At 47.6% G+C, this 18,211-nt stretch overlaps 1 protein-coding gene and 1 long non-coding RNA gene across 5 annotated transcripts in view; one reads left to right on the top strand and one right to left on the bottom strand.

Moving 5' to 3' along the window:
- Nucleotides 1-18,211, bottom strand: part of LOC122944032 — a 94,328-nt gene that overhangs the window by 17,030 nt on the left and 59,087 nt on the right. The window lies entirely within an intron of this gene.
- LAMB2 (laminin subunit beta 2) overlaps nucleotides 1-18,211 on the top strand; it is a 68,896-nt gene that overhangs the window by 8,740 nt on the left and 41,945 nt on the right. For all 3 annotated transcript variants that reach the window (XM_044302232.1, XM_044302233.1, XM_044302234.1), the window contains exons 3-4: nucleotides 10,240-10,412; nucleotides 12,358-12,493. In XM_044302232.1, coding sequence (XP_044158167.1) covers nucleotides 10,240-10,412; nucleotides 12,358-12,493 — 309 coding nt within the window. The remainder of the gene's footprint in view (nucleotides 1-10,239; nucleotides 10,413-12,357; nucleotides 12,494-18,211) is intronic.

The following is an 18,211-nucleotide window of genomic DNA, read 5'->3' on the forward strand; positions in this document are numbered from 1 at the left end:
CTGCATTCACAATTCTGCAAGCTTAAGAGATGAAATCACCAAGCTGAGTGCACCAAGGGTGCAGCTCTGGAGTATAATACAGGATGTAACTCAGGATCAGTACAGGATAAGTAATGTAATGTATGTACACAGTGACTGCACCAGCAGAATAGTGAGCGCAGCTCTGGAGTATAATACAGGATGTAACTCAGGATCAGTACAGGATAAGTAATGTAATGTATGTACACAGTGAGTGCACCAGCAGAATAGTGAGCGCGGCTCTGGAGTATAATACAGGATGTAACTCAGGATCAGTGCAGGATATGTATTGTAATGTATGTACACAGTGACTGCACCAACAGAATAGAGAGTGCAGCTCTGGAGTATAATACAGGATGTAACTCGGGATCAGTACAGGATAAGTAATGTAATGTATGTACACAGTGACTGCACCAGCAGAATAGTGAGTGCAGCTCTGGAGTATAATACAGGATGTAACTCAGGATCAGTGCAGGATATGTAATGTAATGTCTGTACACAGTGACTGAACCAGCAGAATAGTGAGTGCAGCTCTGGAGTATAATACAGGATGTAACTCAGGATCAGTACAGGATAAGTAATGTAATGTATGTACACAGTGACTGCACCAGCAGAATAGTGAGTGCAGCTCTGGGGTATAATACAGGATGTAACTCGGGATCAGTACAGGATAAGTAATGTAATGTATGTACACAGTGACAGCACCAGCAGAATAGTGAGTGCAGCTCTGAAGTATAATACAGGATGTAACTCAGGATCAGTGCAGGATAAGTAATGTATGTACACAGTGACTGCACCAGAATAGTGAGTGCAGCTCTGGAGTATAATACAGGATCAGGATCAGTACAGCATAGGTAATATAGTTTATCTAGCCATTCCAGTTATAGATAAAACCTGATGCTCACATCCAGACCAGGGTACCTGTACCCAAGGGGCCACAGAAGAGGCACAGGTATCGCCACATTCTTGTCTTTGATGGGAACTGGCACAGGTGTTTGAACGTCACTGGGAACCAGTTAAATGCCTCATTACAAGAGACAGAAAGATGGTTAGGGTGACGCTCCAGTCCAGGCACGCAGCTCTGCAGGGGGATATTCTGCAGATAGCAGCACATTGTATGCAGGACGTTTCTCGGTGCAGTTTTCTCAACATTGGAGGTTAGATGGAGATGGAAATCTGTAGAACAATCCTGTTTTCCAGGCTGCTTGGAGAGAAACATGAGCACTGGATGATTTAACTTTGGCCGACTCTGCCAGGTTATGTTCTGAACTAAAAACGGCTGGATTCTAGGAATGAAACTGAGCGTTGAATATTCAATTTCCATAAAATTAGTGCTGCAGACAACCACTTCTCATCTGTTAGTGTGGGGCAAACATAGCACCAGGTCTTTTCACCCAGGACAAAAGGGCCTGGCACATGGGTACATGCCACCCAGATGCACAAGGGAGAGAGCCGACTACCTCGCCCTATTGCAGGTCATATGGTCCCTCTCTATAGTTGGGATAATCCTTTGATTAATGTAACAAATGAAAATCATCATATAGTACATGACAGTCTCCTTCTAACCAGCCCTGCACCTCACATGGATCCAGAGATCTCTTTATTGCTCCAATTTCTCTTCTAGATTTTCTTTAGGCTGGCAGCTTAGGGTTGAGTCCTTTCTGCTGCAGGTCTTTCCCTATCGCAGCTCAGGGGATGTGTCCTTTTTCAGGGCTCGTTCTGTTTCTGCTGCAGCTCTCAGCCTATCACGACCCAGGAGGTGTGCCCTTTCTGCTGCAGCTCTCTCCCTATCACAGCTCAGGAGGTGCATCCTTTCTGCTTCAGCTCTCTCCCTATCACAGCTCAGGAGGTGTGTTCTTTCTGCTGCAGCTCTCTCCCTATCACAGCTCAGGAGGTGTGTCCTTTCTGCTGCAGCTCTCTCTCTATCACAGCTCAGGAGGTGTGTCCTTTCTGCTGCAGCTCTCTCCCTATCACAGCTCAGGAGGTGCGTCCTTTCTGCTGCAGCTCTCTCCCTATCACAGCTCAGGAGGTGTGTCCTTTCTGCTGCAGCTCTCTGCCTATCACAGCTCAGGAGGTGTGTCCTTTCTGCTGCAGCTCTCTCTCTATCACAGCTCAGGAGGTGTGTCCTTTCTGCTGCAGCTCTCTCCCTATCACAGCTCAGGAGGTGTGTCCTTTCTGCTGCAGCTCTCTCCCTATCACAGCTCAGGAGGTGTGTCCATTCTGCTGCAGCTCTCTCTCTATCACAGCTCAGGAGGGGCGTCCTTGCTGCTGTAGCTATCTCCTGATTAAAGCTCAGGAGGCGTGCCCTGTCTGCTGCAGCTCTCTCCCTATAACATGTAAGGAGGCATATCCTTTCTGCTGCAGCTCTCTCCCTATCACAGCTCAGGAGGCACGGATACATACAGTACAGCTATATACATGCAGATAAGATCACAGACCCGCCAGTACCATCCCCTGACATCTCAATGACACCTCGGATATGTGAAGGTAGATCAGGCTGGGTATAACTGATGAGTGGTCTGAAGCTGCCTCTAGACGTCTCTGATGCTCTGGTTGCTCCAGAGCTGCGGTCCTGAGAACAGGATCTCCTGCCGCTATATTAGGTCACATAATCTATTAATGGCTCCTAAATGAGCCCGTTGTCATTGAACGATACAAGCAAAAGCTGGAAAAGCGCTCAGACCTAACAAACGTACAGCTAGAGCAGCGGTCAGCAACCAGGGGCCCTTCAGCTGGTGTGAAACTACTACTCCCAGCATGTCCTGACAGCCGCAGGTGATGATTTTTTAAGCAGGTGGAATGAGATTAGAAATAATAGTCTGCCCATTAGCGCCACTCTTTAACGTGGGATTTATCTGGTATTGCAGTACTGAAGAAAGTGGGGTTAAACTGTTATACCAGACACGGCCTATAGTCATGAGTGTTTCTTAAAAAAAAAAAAAAAAAAGAGCAGACCTTTCTTAATGATCTCACCTTTAAAGGGTGTCAGACATTGGGATACAGAAGCCCGGATTGTTATTCCTGACAGGGGCATTAAAGGGCATCTGTCAGCAGATTTGTCCCTATGACACCGGCTGACCTGTTACATGTGCACTTGGCAGCTGAAGGCATCTGTGTTGGTCCCATGTTCATATGTGCCCGCATTGCTGAGAAAAGTGATGTTTTTATATATGCAGATGAGACTCTAGGAGCAACGGGGGCGTTACCATTACACCTAGAGGCTGAGCTCTCTCTGCAACTGCCGCTACCTCTGCACTTTGATTGACAGGACCAGACAGTGTAAATATCATCACCCCTGGACCTGTCAATTAAAGTGCAGATGGTGCAGAAGTTGCAAAGAGAGCGGAGCCTCTAGGTGTAATGGCAACGCCCCTGTTGCTCCTAGAGGCTCATTCGCATATATTAAAACATCATTGTTCTCAGCAATGCGGGCACATATGAACATGGGACCCACACAGATGTCTTCAGCTGCCAAGCGCACATGTAACAGGTCAGCCAGTGTCATAGGTACAAAACTGCTGACAGATGCCCTTTAAGCAGGGGGATTACGGTCAGATGGGGGATCCAACCGCTGGGTTACGAAAATGGGTCCTGAACCTCCAAATGAATGGATCTCTGATCAAGCATGCACCATGCCGCTCCGTTCTTTCTCTATAGGACTGACGGAAATAGGTAAGTGCTGTACTCGGTTATCTCCCATAGAGAAGGACTGGAGCGGCGCATGCTTGACCAGAGCTCCATTCATTCGGGGGTTCAGGATCCCAGGTCCGTAGTCGGACCCCCAGCGGTCTAATGGTTATCCTCTCTTCTGATTCCACCATAACCGTTGTAATAATAGGCCTCCGCTGAAGAGTGACCGCTATAGAAACGGCAGAGGATAGAAAGCAGATTGTTCTGGGGGGGTCTGTAAACAGATGCTGCTCCGCCATGAAGTAGCAGAAACGCGCTGGCACCGAGCGATCGACTTCTTTGGAAAGTCTTATACTTCCCATGGTATGGAGGCCATGAACAATATCATCCCTGTTCTGCAGCCACTGCAGCTGTAATAACGCGGAGCCAGGCGACATATTTGTGCTGTAACATAATTTTCTTGATATCACCCATTAGAATATTATTACGGCCAGATCGGGATTAGTCGGAAGGAATGCGCTGGGTTTGGACACATCTAGTCACAGGGCTGGCAGCCTCCGTCTATACAGCTGCTGCTGGCTCCCATGATGTCCAGCCGGCCGGCAGAGGGATGGCCTACAGGGGCACAAAACTGGAAGCCTATAATAGGAGCGGCTGATCAGCAGTCACACATGAGGATAGGACGTGGAGGTTCTCAGATAATCGACAAGCAGTAGTCATCATGGGGGGCAGGGATTGTTCTGGACTTATAAAGAAAAATAAAATTTTCTCATGATATGGCACCTGTCAGGGGGTAGGGTCTCTTAGGCAGCGAGCGATCAGTCAGAGCTTGACGTTCATGCACTGGAAGCAGGAAAAATGGGCAAGAGCAAGGATCTGACAAGGACCAACTTGTGATGTCCAGACAATTGAGTCGGAGCATCTCTACAACGGCGGGTCTTGTGGGGTGTTCCTGCTATGTAATGGTGGTTAGTTGTAGTACCTATCAAAACTGGTCATGGAAGCCCAAAGGCTCAATGTTGTGTGTGAGGGGTAAAGGCTAGTCCTTATGGTCCCATCCCACAGAAGAGGTGCCGTAGAGCAGTGGTTCTCAACGCCAGTCCTCAGGGTCATGTTTTTAGGATTTCCTTAGTATTGAGCTGCTGATATAACTAGTGTCCATTCATCAGGACTTACCACAGGTATTCATTCGGTGGGATATTCCCAAATCCTGACTGGCAGGTGGGCCCCCGAGGACTGGAGTTGAGGAACCCTGCTGCTGTAGAGCAAATTGCTGAAAAACGTAAAGGGGTTTTCTGGTTTACAATATTGATGAACTATCCTCAGGACAACCCCTTTGATGCTGGACACCTTCAGAGGTTTAGTGGAGCCCACGCCCAGCTGTTTTGGTGGCACCTAACAATATTGTAATGTTATGGCTGCTTGGTGTATATTATGGTATTGGTAGCTGAACTTTTACCTTATACTGTATATATATATATATTTCAAACTGGATCTTTACATGAATGTGAAACAACCTCAGACACAAGGACACGATGTGTGCATGGATCAGTCACCAGTCAGTGCGCCCTGCATGTATTATGTACAAGGTGTTCTTCATTATTGATGACCGCAGTGACAGCTCTATGAAAAGATTCTTCCACCGCACATCATTCTCCTGTACCGGCGGTCTAATATTCTTCATATATCCGACGCTTCAACACTTTGCATGTATCGGACATTTTCATCCAGCATGAGAATAACCTGAGGTAACCCATGGGTCGTTCCCAGGCCACATTTCTCCTAGGGCTCGTGCATATGGCCCTTTGCATCTATAACATGCCATCTATGGGCCTACTGTGCCGCTATATGTGCTTCTGATTTTATCTAACATTATGGTATATTCCATTCCATCCCATACTATGGACATGCGCAGGAACCATTGCCAGTGGCGGACTGGGAACCTAAAGTGGCCCTGGGGGAGGGAAAAAACAAAAAAATAAAAGTGCCCCCCCATGTTGTAGGCGAGTCCAAAATGACAGGGAGCAGGGCCAACACAAGTAGGCGGGGTTAGTATTACCATATTGCAGCACAAAATACCGCCCCAGCAGAGCCAAATACCTCAATGCAGCACGATAACCTGCCCCAGCAGCATCAAAAACCACAGTCCCTCTCTACGGTGGCCAGAGCCAGGTGACAATGTCTGTCCTCCTACAGTTGATTTCAGGAATCAGGAGGGCACCTGTGGTCGCCATCTAGGTACATACCTACTGAAGACCTCTGTGTTGGTCCCATGTTCATATGTGCCCGTATTGTTGAGAAAAATGAGGTTTTAATATATGCAAATGAGTCTCTAGGAGCAACGGGGGCGTTACCGTTACACCTAGAGGCTCTGCTCTCTCTGCAACTGCCACGCCCTCTGCGCTTTGATTGACAGGGCCAGGTGTGATCACGTATACACTGCCTGGCCCTATTAATATGAGTGCAGACGGCGCGGCAGTTGCAGAGAGAGCAGAGCCTCTAGGTGTAATGGTAACGCCCCCGTTGCTCCTAGAGGTTCATTTGCATATATTAAAACATAATTTTTCTCAGCAATGGCGGGCACATATGAACATGGGACCAACACAGATGTCTTCAGCTGCCAAGCGTACATGTAACAGGTCGGCCGGTGTCATAGGGACAAAACTGCTGACAGATGCCCTTTGATATGTGATATGTGAGGAGGTCCGGTGACCTGATGAGATATAAAAAATCGTGCAAATAAAAAAATAGTCAAATATTCACTATAATAGCACGCTGACAAGTAAGAGAGCGCACAACCAGCACCAAATACGGGGCAGACGCCATATGTTTTGAAAGTCACCATATTCAGCCGTTGATTAAATCTGTCGTGGGTCGACTGAAAGCGCAAGAGAACCCGGCAGGAAATCACCATTCTGGCCTATTATTTCACATAACACTAACAAAAGATGTTATTAAAAGATAAGTAGGCAGGGGCGGGGGGCACTGCGGACCTCCATTGTGCTTCCCGTCACACTGCGCCATGAGAGACGACAGACACGGGATGGGTGCCAGAGCTTCTGATGGAGGAAATGGGAGTTTCACCAGCAAAACATTAACCCTCTCGCTGCCTCCTGGTTGATGTGTCATCCACAACAGGGCTCACCAGCTGGGAGTTGTAGTTTCACAGGGACAGGTAGCGGGTTACTGATCCACAGGGTTCAACGCTGTATGAGCCAAAGTTTAATCATTCGCTTCTCGGCTGTGTGAATATGGGGTTCAGTTTGTAAAATTAGAGCACAGACCCCTATATAGGTCAGCTTTGGAAATGTTTTGCTAGATGTTTCTCCAAAAATAATCCCACGGTTGGAATTGGAAACCCCAGCCATCAGCGGTAATGGGGGAAAAAACCTGATGAGATGTAAAAATTGTATTGCCCCACAGTGCCTCCGCAGGGCAAAGGAAGCACTACACACTGAAATCAATAGGCTGTGTAATTCATGGACGTGCTGGGTCCTCCAGAGTGAGAGACACTCTCTGTAGATCAGGGCTGGCCAACCTGCAGCTCTCCAGCTGTTGTAAAACTACAATTCCCACCATGCCCTGCTGTAGGCTGATAGCTGTAGGCTGTCTGGGCATGATGGGAGTTGTAGTTTTGCAACAGCTGGAGAGCCACAGGTTGGCCATCCCTGTTGTAGATGATCTCCAGTTCAGAAAATGGCTGAGGTCCTGAATAATAGCCTCCCTTCAGAATGTCCTCATAGGGTATTCAGGGAAATCTGAGCCTCAAAATCTTTCCTGTCACCTCTGGAAATTATTCTTGTACGTCCAGCAACGGAGCACTGGCAGATATGACTGACAGACATGAGTCCTGCCCCGTGGACCGACCCCGACCCCCCCCGGAACACCCACAAAACGCCCCGTCATGGACCAGTTTGTAGAATTGTCCCAGCAAAATCAGGACTGTTGGCAAGTATGGCCTCATCTCTGGTACCTACCTCTACCTCCAGAACTTGTAATACCCATAGAAGCAAGAGTCATTCACCTGCAAGGCCACCTCTCGGGGAATGGGAGACGGGACCCTAGTTCTGGAGAGTGGTATGGTTCCCAAAGTCCCACATCTATCAGACATTTATGGAATATCCAGTGTCAAAGATTGGAATCCAAGAAAAATGGTGGCAGGTTCACGTTAGAAGACCTCCTAGAAGCTGACCTAGAACCGTAAGTGCCAGCTAGCAGCTATGGAGTCTGATATCGCAGCTAAGGGCGGGTTCTCATCAGCGTCCGTAATTCTGTTATACAGGGTTATAATGGAATATAAGAACGGAACGCAAAAAGGAACCCTTTAAGAGGCTATCTGTTTTGCTCCCTCCTAAAACATTTCTATGGGGACACATAACGGTTCCATTTTGGAGACGGAAAAGAACGGAACAAGACGGAACCGTCATTTGTCCCCGTAGAAATGTATTAGGACGGAGCAAAATGGAAGGCCTCTTAAAGGGTTCCGTTTTGCATTCCGTTATATTCCATTATAACCCTGTTATAGCGAAACAGTATAACGGTATTACGAACGCTGATGCGAACCCACCCTAAACCTGTCGTCCGCGAGTCAGATGGTGGGAGCCCGCTGGCCATGTCCGCTCAGAGGGATCTCCCAGCTGGAATGTGGGAGTGATGACTCTGGAAAGCACAATACTGACAGGAATGATTAGATGGGAATTGCAACAACAAAAAGCAAATTGTCCTGGCAGGGATCTCGTCTTGCAGGGCGGTGGCACAGGAATTTCGACATGGGAGAGACAAGGGGCCCGGGGCCCGACCTGGGGAGGGGGTGCAGTCGTTAAATATACACACATTCTGCCGAGGTGTCGCTGGGTCTCTCGTCGCATGTATTTTGGGACGGACAGGAATGGACAGGGTTCATTTTTAAGAGTTTTTCAGGACGCGTCATGTCTATTATGGGATGGAGCAGGTGCCCGGTGGATGGGGACACAGGGGGTCTTTCTGGGAGTTCATAGGAGTTACATTTACCAATCTCTATTAGTGAGGGGCAGCGTCGTCTTCCTCTCACCCCGCCGGAATCCTCCTCAGCCCCCACAAAATCCTTCTAGTGTAAAACCGCAAATGGAAGACAAGGAGGAGGGAGATGCAGCTGCAGTTTTTCTCCCTTAGGACCCATTCAGACGGCCGTAGTGCTTTGTGGATCCGCAAAACACGGATACTGGCCGCGTGCGCTAAGGAATTTGCGGACCGCAACCATAATAGAAAATGCCTATTCTTGTCCGCAATTGCGGACAAGAATTGGACATGCTCTATCTTTTCCGCCGGGCTGCGGAACGGAACCACGGATGCGGACAGCACATTTCATTGAAATGAATGGGTCTGCACCCGTTCCGCAAAATTGCAGAACGGATGCGGACTCATTCACACTGCTGTCTGAATGAGCCATAAGGCCCCGTGCACACGACGGTCCGCAAAAAGGGGTTCCGTTGTTCCATCATCCGTTTCCGTTTTTGTTTCCGTGTGTCTTCCTTTATTTTTGGAGGATCACCAGACATGAAGGAAAGTAAAAAAAATGTAAGTCAAGTTTGCCATGCAAATTATAGAAAAAAAAAACGGACGCGGATGACAATCTTGCGTGCCTCCGTGTTTTTTCACGGACCTATTGACTTGAATGGGTCTGCGAACCGTTGTCCGTGAAAAAAATAGGACAGGTCCTATTTTTTTCTTGGACTGGAAACACGGATCACGGACGCGGATGACAAACGGTGCATTAGCCGAGTTTTCCTTATTGAAAGTCAATGGGACGCAGAAAATCACGGAAAACGGAACAACGGACACAACAACGGTCGTGTGCATGAGGCCTTACTGCTGTGAAAGGGGAAGAGAAGTAGCAGTAATTATATACTGTGTCAAGCTTCTACGTCAGGGTACAAAAGTCGCCCATTTTTGGCGCAAGTCTCATTTTGCATCAAAATATGGTAATCTCCACCACCACCTTTTTTTGGGGGGGCTAATATTTCTCACACCTTCTAGCTCTGCATTTGGCCTAATAAGATTATTATCCAAGCAATATTATGGCAGCGATACATTTCCAGTAGGAGCAACAGAGGGACAACACAAAGCAGAGTTCAAAGAAAAGATGTTCCAGATTTTTTTACATTTTCTGTAAGTATTTAGTAAAACATAAACATGCCGGGGGATCGCCGACAGCCCTTCTAGGAAGCAAATCTTCGGGCTCACCCATTGCCGAGGCTCTTTTCCCTCAGTATCGGGGTCCAAATTTGTTTAAAATCCTTGGTTTATAATTATTCTATCCTTTCAGTAATGGAAGTCATGACTCCATTCACTGATTCCAGAACAGGCAGCACTGCAGTGTAAAGCATGGGGGTGGACGGTGCAGATTCTAGACTACCTTAGAGTGCCATTAGACAATGCAGCCAAGCTGTATCCTGAAAAGCAGCCAGACCTGAAAAAGAAGCTACCCATAGGTACTGTCTAAGTTTTAGGACCACCATTGAACCTCCCTTCAGACTTGTTCTATGACTCTTCTGTGTCCTACAAAATGGCAGAATCAGACATAACGGGTAATCTTGGTGCATTTTCCTGCAGCGCTGGCGGCTGGAGTATTTTCCCAGTATCCCGATCATCCACATGGCTGTTCTCAAGGCAGCTGCTATCCTGCCACTGGGGACCTTCTCGTAGGCCGGGCCGATAAACTGAAGGCTACGTCAACCTGTGGACTGCACAGAGCACAAACCTACTGTATCGTGAGTCACCTCCAGGTGAGTGAAGCCAAGAGGCTGCGAAAACAAAATGTGCAATTCATTTACGAGATGCAGCGAGAGCCAGAAATATGGAACGCTTTACGAACCATGTCCTTCTTCTGTGTCATGCAGATTCCAGGGCAATAATCACTCGTATTGCTCATAACTGGCCCTCATCAGGACATCCTATATGCAATATTTGGGGCGGTTGGGCTTCATAGTGGATGGGGTCCACTTGGGTGAAGCACGAAAGCAAAGTGCGGGCTAAAACAGCAGCTCCCAATCTGGAGAACTCAGTGTGAACATGCATTAGGTGATCGCCCCATGTAGTAGTAAAGTGGTCACCAGGGGGTTGTGTTTAGGAAGTGGTTGTCTACATGGGACTTTTCGTGTCATGATGCATAAAGGTTTATACCTAGAGAAAGATCTTATTGTCACTCATGTGGAAGGGTTGATGCAACCTTGCACGGTAATTTACATTAATGGAAGGGTTTATATCAGCTTTCCTGGTGGTCTAAGGTAGTGAGTAGTTTGAAGTAGAGGATGGGTTTATGCGAGTTTTCTTGCCAGTCTAGGGTAGTGAACTGGTTAATGCCAACTTTACTGTGGTCTTGTGTAATGTAAAGGTTGATACTAGGTTCCCTGGTGGTCCTGGAAACATTAATGTTAATGTCCCTGGTGGTCTAGGAAAGTGGGCAGTTTGGAGGTGGTTTACAGTAGTGGACAGGTTCCCTGTGGTCTTGTGTAATGGACTGATTAATGTCAGCTTTCCTCGTGGTCTAGGGTAGTGAATAGTTTGGTGATGGTTTAGAGTAGTGGATGGGTTTATGCCAGCTTTCCTGGTGGTCTAAGGTAGTGGTCTTGTGTAATAGAAAGGTTAATCCCCGGTTCACTGGTGGTCTTGGCTAGTTTAAAGGTTAATGTCCCTGGTGGCCTAGGATAGTTTACGGGTTACTGCCAGCTTCCATGGTTAATTTCTGCTTTCCTGGTGGTCTAGGGCAGTGAGTACTTTGGTGGTGGTTTAGAGTAGAGGATGGATTTACGCTAGCTTTCTTGGCAGTCTAGGCTAGTGGACTGGTTAATGTCTGCTCTCCTGGTGGGCTAGGTTAGTGCCAACTTTCCTGTGGTCTTGTGTAATGGAAATTTTAACACTAGGTTCCCTGGTGGTCTTGGGTAGTGGCAAGCTTAAAGTTAATGTCCCTGGTGGTCTAGGATAGTTGGGCAGGTTACTGCCAGCTTCCCTGATGGTTTAGAGTAGCAGATAGGTTAATGCTATCTTCCCTGGTGGTCTAGGATAGTAGATAGGATACTGCCGGATTTCCTGTGGTCTAGTCTAGTGGACAGAACATTAGACAATTTAATGCCTGGAATTAAACCGGTTCTAGGACAGTGGATAGGTTAAGGCCAGCTTTCTTGGTGGTCCAGGGTACAGGGCAGGCTACTGTCTGCTTCCCTGGTGGTCTAGTGTAGTAAACAAGTTAATGCAAGCTTCCCTTATGGTCTATGGTAGTGAAAGTGTTCACATCTGCTTCTCTAGTGGTCAAGCTTTCCTGGCGGTCCTAGGTACAGGACCAGTTAATATCTGCTTCCCTGGTGGTTTAGAGTAGTGGATGTGTAAGTATCTGCTTCCCTGGTGGTCTAGGGTGGTGGAGGGGTAGACACCTGGTGTCCTGTGGTTTACCCCCCTCTTTAGGTTACAGCAGTGTCTCCTGTCTCGTGCTGCCCTCCAGATATATGCAGGTGTAGATACAGTTCTCCATACACTTGGGTAGACCGTTCCATGAGCATTCTGCCCGATCACTAAGGCTCATGGGGCACCAGCAGTTAAAGGGCCAGCGCATAAATAAAATAAAAATGTTGCATTACGGGATACAAGGATAAAACAATAATCTGTACTTCCCATGGATCTCTGTCATTTGATAACCTGCTACGTAAATAAATGTGTTTTCCTTGTGATCTCCAGGATGAGAAGAAATGCTTCGTCTGCGACTCGCGGAGACCTTACAACCGACTGACCAATCCCATCAGCCATCGCATCGAAAATCTGGTTACCACGTTTGCTGAAGATAGGAAGAAAGTCTGGTGGCAATCCGAGAACGGTAATCTAACCATAATTTCACTTATATTATCCAGCACAGGTCTCTGCTGAAATACTCTGCGCTGCTGGAGACCCTACCCCTTCCGTTTGCCTTCTCTAAGGGGGAGACGGTTTCTTTATTTTAAGTGCAAAAAAAAAAAAATAGTCTAAGAGTGCGACCACACGTGGCGGCATTGAAGGTGGCGCGCGGCCATTAACCATGCCATACTTTGCGGTCTTCAATAGTTAAAAAAAAAGGCAGATGCGGCCTAATTGGTCGTGCGCTTGTCGACCGCCGCTGTCCGCGACCTGAATGGCTCATGACCACGCTGTCGTACCATTATGGCTGTAATCCCCTATATCAGGGATCAGCAACCTCCGGCACTCCAGCTGTTCAGAAACTACAACTCCCAGTCACTTCCATGGGAGATAGAAGAACAGATGCTGGGAGTTGTAGTTTCACAGCAGCTGGAGTGCCGAAGGTTGCTTATCCCTGCCCTATACCAACGATCTCCAACCTGTGGCCCTCCAGCTTTTTCAAAACTGCAACTCCCATCATGCCCTGACCGCCTGCGTCAAGCTGGGAGTTCTAGTTTTTTTGCAATGGAGGGAGTTCTAGTTTTGCAAAAGCTGGAGGGCCACAGGGAAGGAAAACGCTGGGGGTCATTTACAAAGACCGGCTCCTACTTCTCTTTGGCATTGGCTTTGTTGAAGGAAGATGCACCTTAATTAGGTGCACCTGCAGCAGTCCGTGCACCTGACGGAAAAACTAAATCAGCCCCTGACTGGAGTGTTTTCTCGCCAACATGTTGTAAATTTGTCAGGGCCCGAGTTCTGGCCCTGGGCCATCCCTTCGGCGCCCCCCCGCTATACCCTCGGCACTCCTATGTGTCCAACATGGTGCAAAAATACTTGCGCTACAATAATTTGCAAAAAGTTGCACAAATTTTGTAAATGATCCCCACTGATCAATCCACATCCATCTTTTTTGAACTGCGCTGAAAGGGAAATCTGTGTGCGGCGGCGTCTGTTGGGGACATTACCCACGATGCTCCGTAAACTGGCGCCCCCACGATCCCGCTAAGCCCCCCGTCTACTCCTTCTTTCCTCCATTTCCTCATTAAAGTCACTTAATTTAATTACATATATTCTTCTCTGGGATTAAGGCTGTAAAAGGAGGGAAAAAAACAAAAGAGGCAAAGTCTTTGAGGATTTCACCGGCTAATCCCGGCAGCGTTTTATCTGCAGCCCTATTAAAATTCCTCTATTTTCCTCGGAACATTTTACATCACCCCCCCCCCCCCCTCCCCCAGCTCCCGGGAGGGGTCGTCCAAATTAGGACTGTGGAGGAATTGATCAATCTTTCCACAAGAAACCCTGGCTCACGGCGGCCCATAACCTGCTCGGCTCAGACAAAATATTGTTGTATCTGATTCTGGGAAAGCTGGGTGAGTATGGCCGCCATCACAAACGCTACTCAGCTCTGCTAGAATCTGCAGTGCTGAGTGGGGGATGCATTATAAGTCTGTTCTTCCTCCAGGGCCACGAACGAAGACAGGGGGCCCCAAAAATTCTTCAGCTGGTCCATGTTACTTAATCACAGGACAAAAAGGCCGTCTTCATGTGCGGTCCACACCCCTCCTCTGCCTTGTAGTAATGTGACTATAGTACCAGAAGGTGGAGCTAGTGGGACGGTTCTCTTTCTCCGGGAGATACCACTTTGCATATTATTTTCCCATGAAGCATTGCCACTAAGTCTTCACACCGGTGGTCTCCTTAAGGAAAACCAGGACCTCCCCAAACTAAGTCTAAGGTATCTCACTCAGCCAGCCAGGAGGCTACACCGTACTGATGAGGAGCAAACACCCAGAAACAGCCGCCTGCAGATGGATATCTGGCTTGGCTATTTTCCCTTATTATATTATTTTCCCATGAAGCATTGCCACTAAGTCTTCACACCGGTGGTCTCCTTAAGGAAAACCAGGACCTCCCCAAACTAAGTCTAAGGTATCTCACTCAGCCAGCCAGGAGGCTACACTGTACTGATGAGGAGCAAACACCCAGAAACGGCCGCCTGCAGATGGACATCTGGCTTGGCTATTTTCCCTTATTATATTATTTTCCCATGGAGCATTGCCACTAAGTCTCCACACCGGTGGTCTCCATAAGAAGAGCCGGTCCCTCCTCTAAGATGAGTACCAGCGCTGAAAGCCTGATGGGACTGACACGGAAACCTCCTGAGAACAGAAAGACAACTTTTTTTTTTTTTAGGTCAGGTGTTATGTAAGAGGCCATCCTGAAATACAGGTCATACCCAGTAAGGCCGGAGTGCCCCATTACCAGTGCCAGAGCATCTCCTAAACAGCGACAGTATAGCCTCCCCTAAACAGTGCCAAAGTGCCTACTAAACAGTACACGAGAGCACCCCAAACAGTACACGAGAGCACCCCAAACAGTACACGAGAGCACCCCAAACAGTACACGAGAGCACCCCAAACAGTACACGAGAGCACCCCAAACAGTACACGAGAGCACCCCAAACAGTACACGAGAGCACCCCAAACAGTACACGAGAGCACCCCAAACAGTACACGAGAGCACCCCAAACAGTACACGAGAGCACCCCAAACAGTACACGAGAGCACCCCAAACAGTACACAAGAGCACCCCAAACAGTACACAAGAGCACCCCAAACAGTACACAAGAGCACCCCAAACAGTACACAAGAGCACCCCAAACAGTACACAAGAGCACCCCAAACAGTACACAAGAGCACCCCAAACAGTACACGAGAGCACCCCAAACAGTACACGAGAGCACCCCAAACAGTACACAAGAGCACCCCAAACAGTACACAAGAGCACCCCAAACAGTACACAAGAGCACCCCAAACAGTACACAAGAGCACCCCAAACAGTACACAAGAGCACCCCAAACAGTACACAAGAGCACCCCAAACAGTACACCAGAGCACCCCAAACAGTACACGAGAGCACCCCAAACAGTACACAAGAGCACCCAAACAGTACATGAGAGCACCCCAAACAGTACATGAGAGCACCCTAAGCAGTATACAATACATGAGAGCACCCCAAGCAGTATACAGTACATGAGAGCACCCTAAACAATGCCAAAGTGCCTACTGAACAGTCCAAGAGAGCACCCTAAAAAGTGCAAAAAAAAGCACCCTAAACAATACAAGTGAGCACCCTAAACAGTGCGAAATACCCCCTAATCGGTGCAAGAAAGACGCCTAAAAAGTGCAAAAGTTCTCTAGTCTAAACAGTGCAGCAGAGACTCCATAAACAGTGGCCATGTGCCTTCTAAGCAGTGCAAGAGAGCGCCCTAATGCTACAAGAGAGCGCCCTAATGCTACAAGAGAGCGCCCTAATGCTACAAGAGAGTGCTCTAATACTACAAGAGAGCTCCCTAATGCTACAAGAGAGCGCCCTAATGCTACAAGAGAGCGCCCTAATGCTACAAGAGAGCGCTCTAATACTACAAGAGAGCTCCCTAATGCTACAAGAGAGCGCCCTAATGCTACAAGAGAGCGCCCCAATGCTACAAGAGAGCGCTCTAATACTACAAGAGAGCGCCCAAATGCTACAAGAGCCCCAATAAAAAACACTCATGGGCAGAGCGTGCCCCCATAAAACACACATTCACCGCCTTCTTACTTCAGTGGCTTACAAATACCAGCCCCCCATAAACACTATCTGATTGGTGAATGACCTGATCCGCTCCACTGCTTAACTGTGGCTGGGGGTCCCCTGAAGTTTGGGGGGGTGCAGCAGGTTGGCCAGTCTCTACTCGAGATCTCCGGTCACCCCCACTTTTTCCACAGGCGGCCCCGGATGTGTCAGCGCGGATATAACACTTGTGTCTGGCTTTTTACCAAGCAGAAAGTTCAAGCAGAGAAAATCTTCTTATTACTTGTGCGGGGGGAACAGGTGGAGATAACAGGACATTCCTGCTGGGTGGTGCCAGCACATTGCCAGCTCTGCCCGCCACTGCTGTATGCACAGCTGCCTGACAGGTTGGGATGTAAGAAGCAGCTCAGTACATGCATCTGGTAACTGTCTGTATCACTGCGGCAATACAAATAGGCCTCAACAGCTGAAATCTCCAGCCATACCCTGCTTGTTCAGTCGCTGCAGAGCATGCTCTGCTGATATACATGCCGGCAAGTGGTACCCTTATACCAGAAACCCCTGTACAGTAATCTGATGGAGGAAAGACTAACTGTCCTAACTGTTAGGAGTATGAAGCATGAGTGCAGCTCTGGAGTATAATACAGGATGTAATTCAGGATCAGTACAGGATAAGTAATGTATGTACACAGTGACTGCACCAGCAGAATAGTGAGTGCAGCTCTGGAGTATAATACAGGATGTAACTCAGGATCAGTACAGGATAAGTAATGTATGTACACAGTGACTCCACCAGCAGAATAGTGAGTGCAGCTCTGGAGTATAATACAGGATGTAACTCGGGATCAGTACAGGATAAGTAATGTAATGTATGTACACAGTGACTGCACCAGCAGAATAGTGAGTGCAGCTCTGGAGTGTAATACAGGATATAACTCAGGATCAGTACAGGATAAGTAATGTAATGTATGTACATAGTGACTGCACCAGCAGAATAGTGAGTGCAGCTCTGAAGTATAATACAGGATGTAACTCGGGATCAGTACAGGATAAGTAATGTAATGTATGTACACATTGACTCCACCAGCAGAATAGTGAGTGCAGCTCTGGAGTATAATACAGGATGTAACTCAGGATCAGTACAGGAGAAGTAATGTATGTACACAGTGACTGCACCAGCAGAATAGTGAGTGCAGCTCTGGAGTGTAATACAGGATATAACTCAGGATCAGTACAGGATAAGTAATGTAATGTATGTACATAGTGACTGCACCAGCAGAATAGTGAGTGCAGCTCTGGAGTATAATACAGGATGTAACTCGGGATCAGTACAGGATAAGTAATGTAATGTATGTACACAGTGACTGCACCAGCAGAATAGTGAGTGCAGCTCTGGAGTGTAATACAGGATGTAACTCAGGATCAGTACAGGATAAGTAATGTAATGTATGTACACAGTGACTGCACCAGCAGAATAGTGAGTGCAGCTCTGGAGAATAATACAGGATGTAACTCAGGATCAGTACAGGATAAGTAATGTCTGCACACAGTGAGTCCACTAGCAGAATAGTGAGTGCAGCTCTGGAGTATAGTTCAGAATCAGTGCAGAATAAGTAATGTATTGAATGTAGATTATTTATAGTAATGTTAAAATTCAAAGATTTATATGAAGTATAGACAAATTTGACATTCTAGAGTCTAAAAAAGCTGGGTGACAGCCCCTGTGGGTATTGTTATGGTAGCCATACTGGTTACCTGTCCCAACAATAGATATAACCATCAAATGGCTGAACCGGGGAAGAGGACGATCAAAGAATTTAAATTCATTGAAACTATTTTACAATGTTAGGAGTAATGCTCTGCAGTAGTGCTCTAGGTGCAACCATGCAAGTAAGTACGGTACATATCTCAGACACACCCTGCGGAGGCTGCGGGGTCCTAGGAGAGAAGGGGCCCAGGCCTATTTGGACCAATCCCTTTTGCTAGACCCTGTGCAGGAGGTTCTGCTTTGCTAAAAAAAAAAACAAGGGGAAGCGGATCTTGTCCAAGTGTGATGGGGGGGGGGGAAAACATACGGACCCCTCTCCTC

The sequence above is a fragment of the Bufo gargarizans genome, chromosome 7 (genome assembly GCF_014858855.1).
Source record: "Bufo gargarizans isolate SCDJY-AF-19 chromosome 7, ASM1485885v1, whole genome shotgun sequence".
Lineage (NCBI taxonomy): Eukaryota > Metazoa > Chordata > Amphibia > Anura > Bufonidae > Bufo > Bufo gargarizans.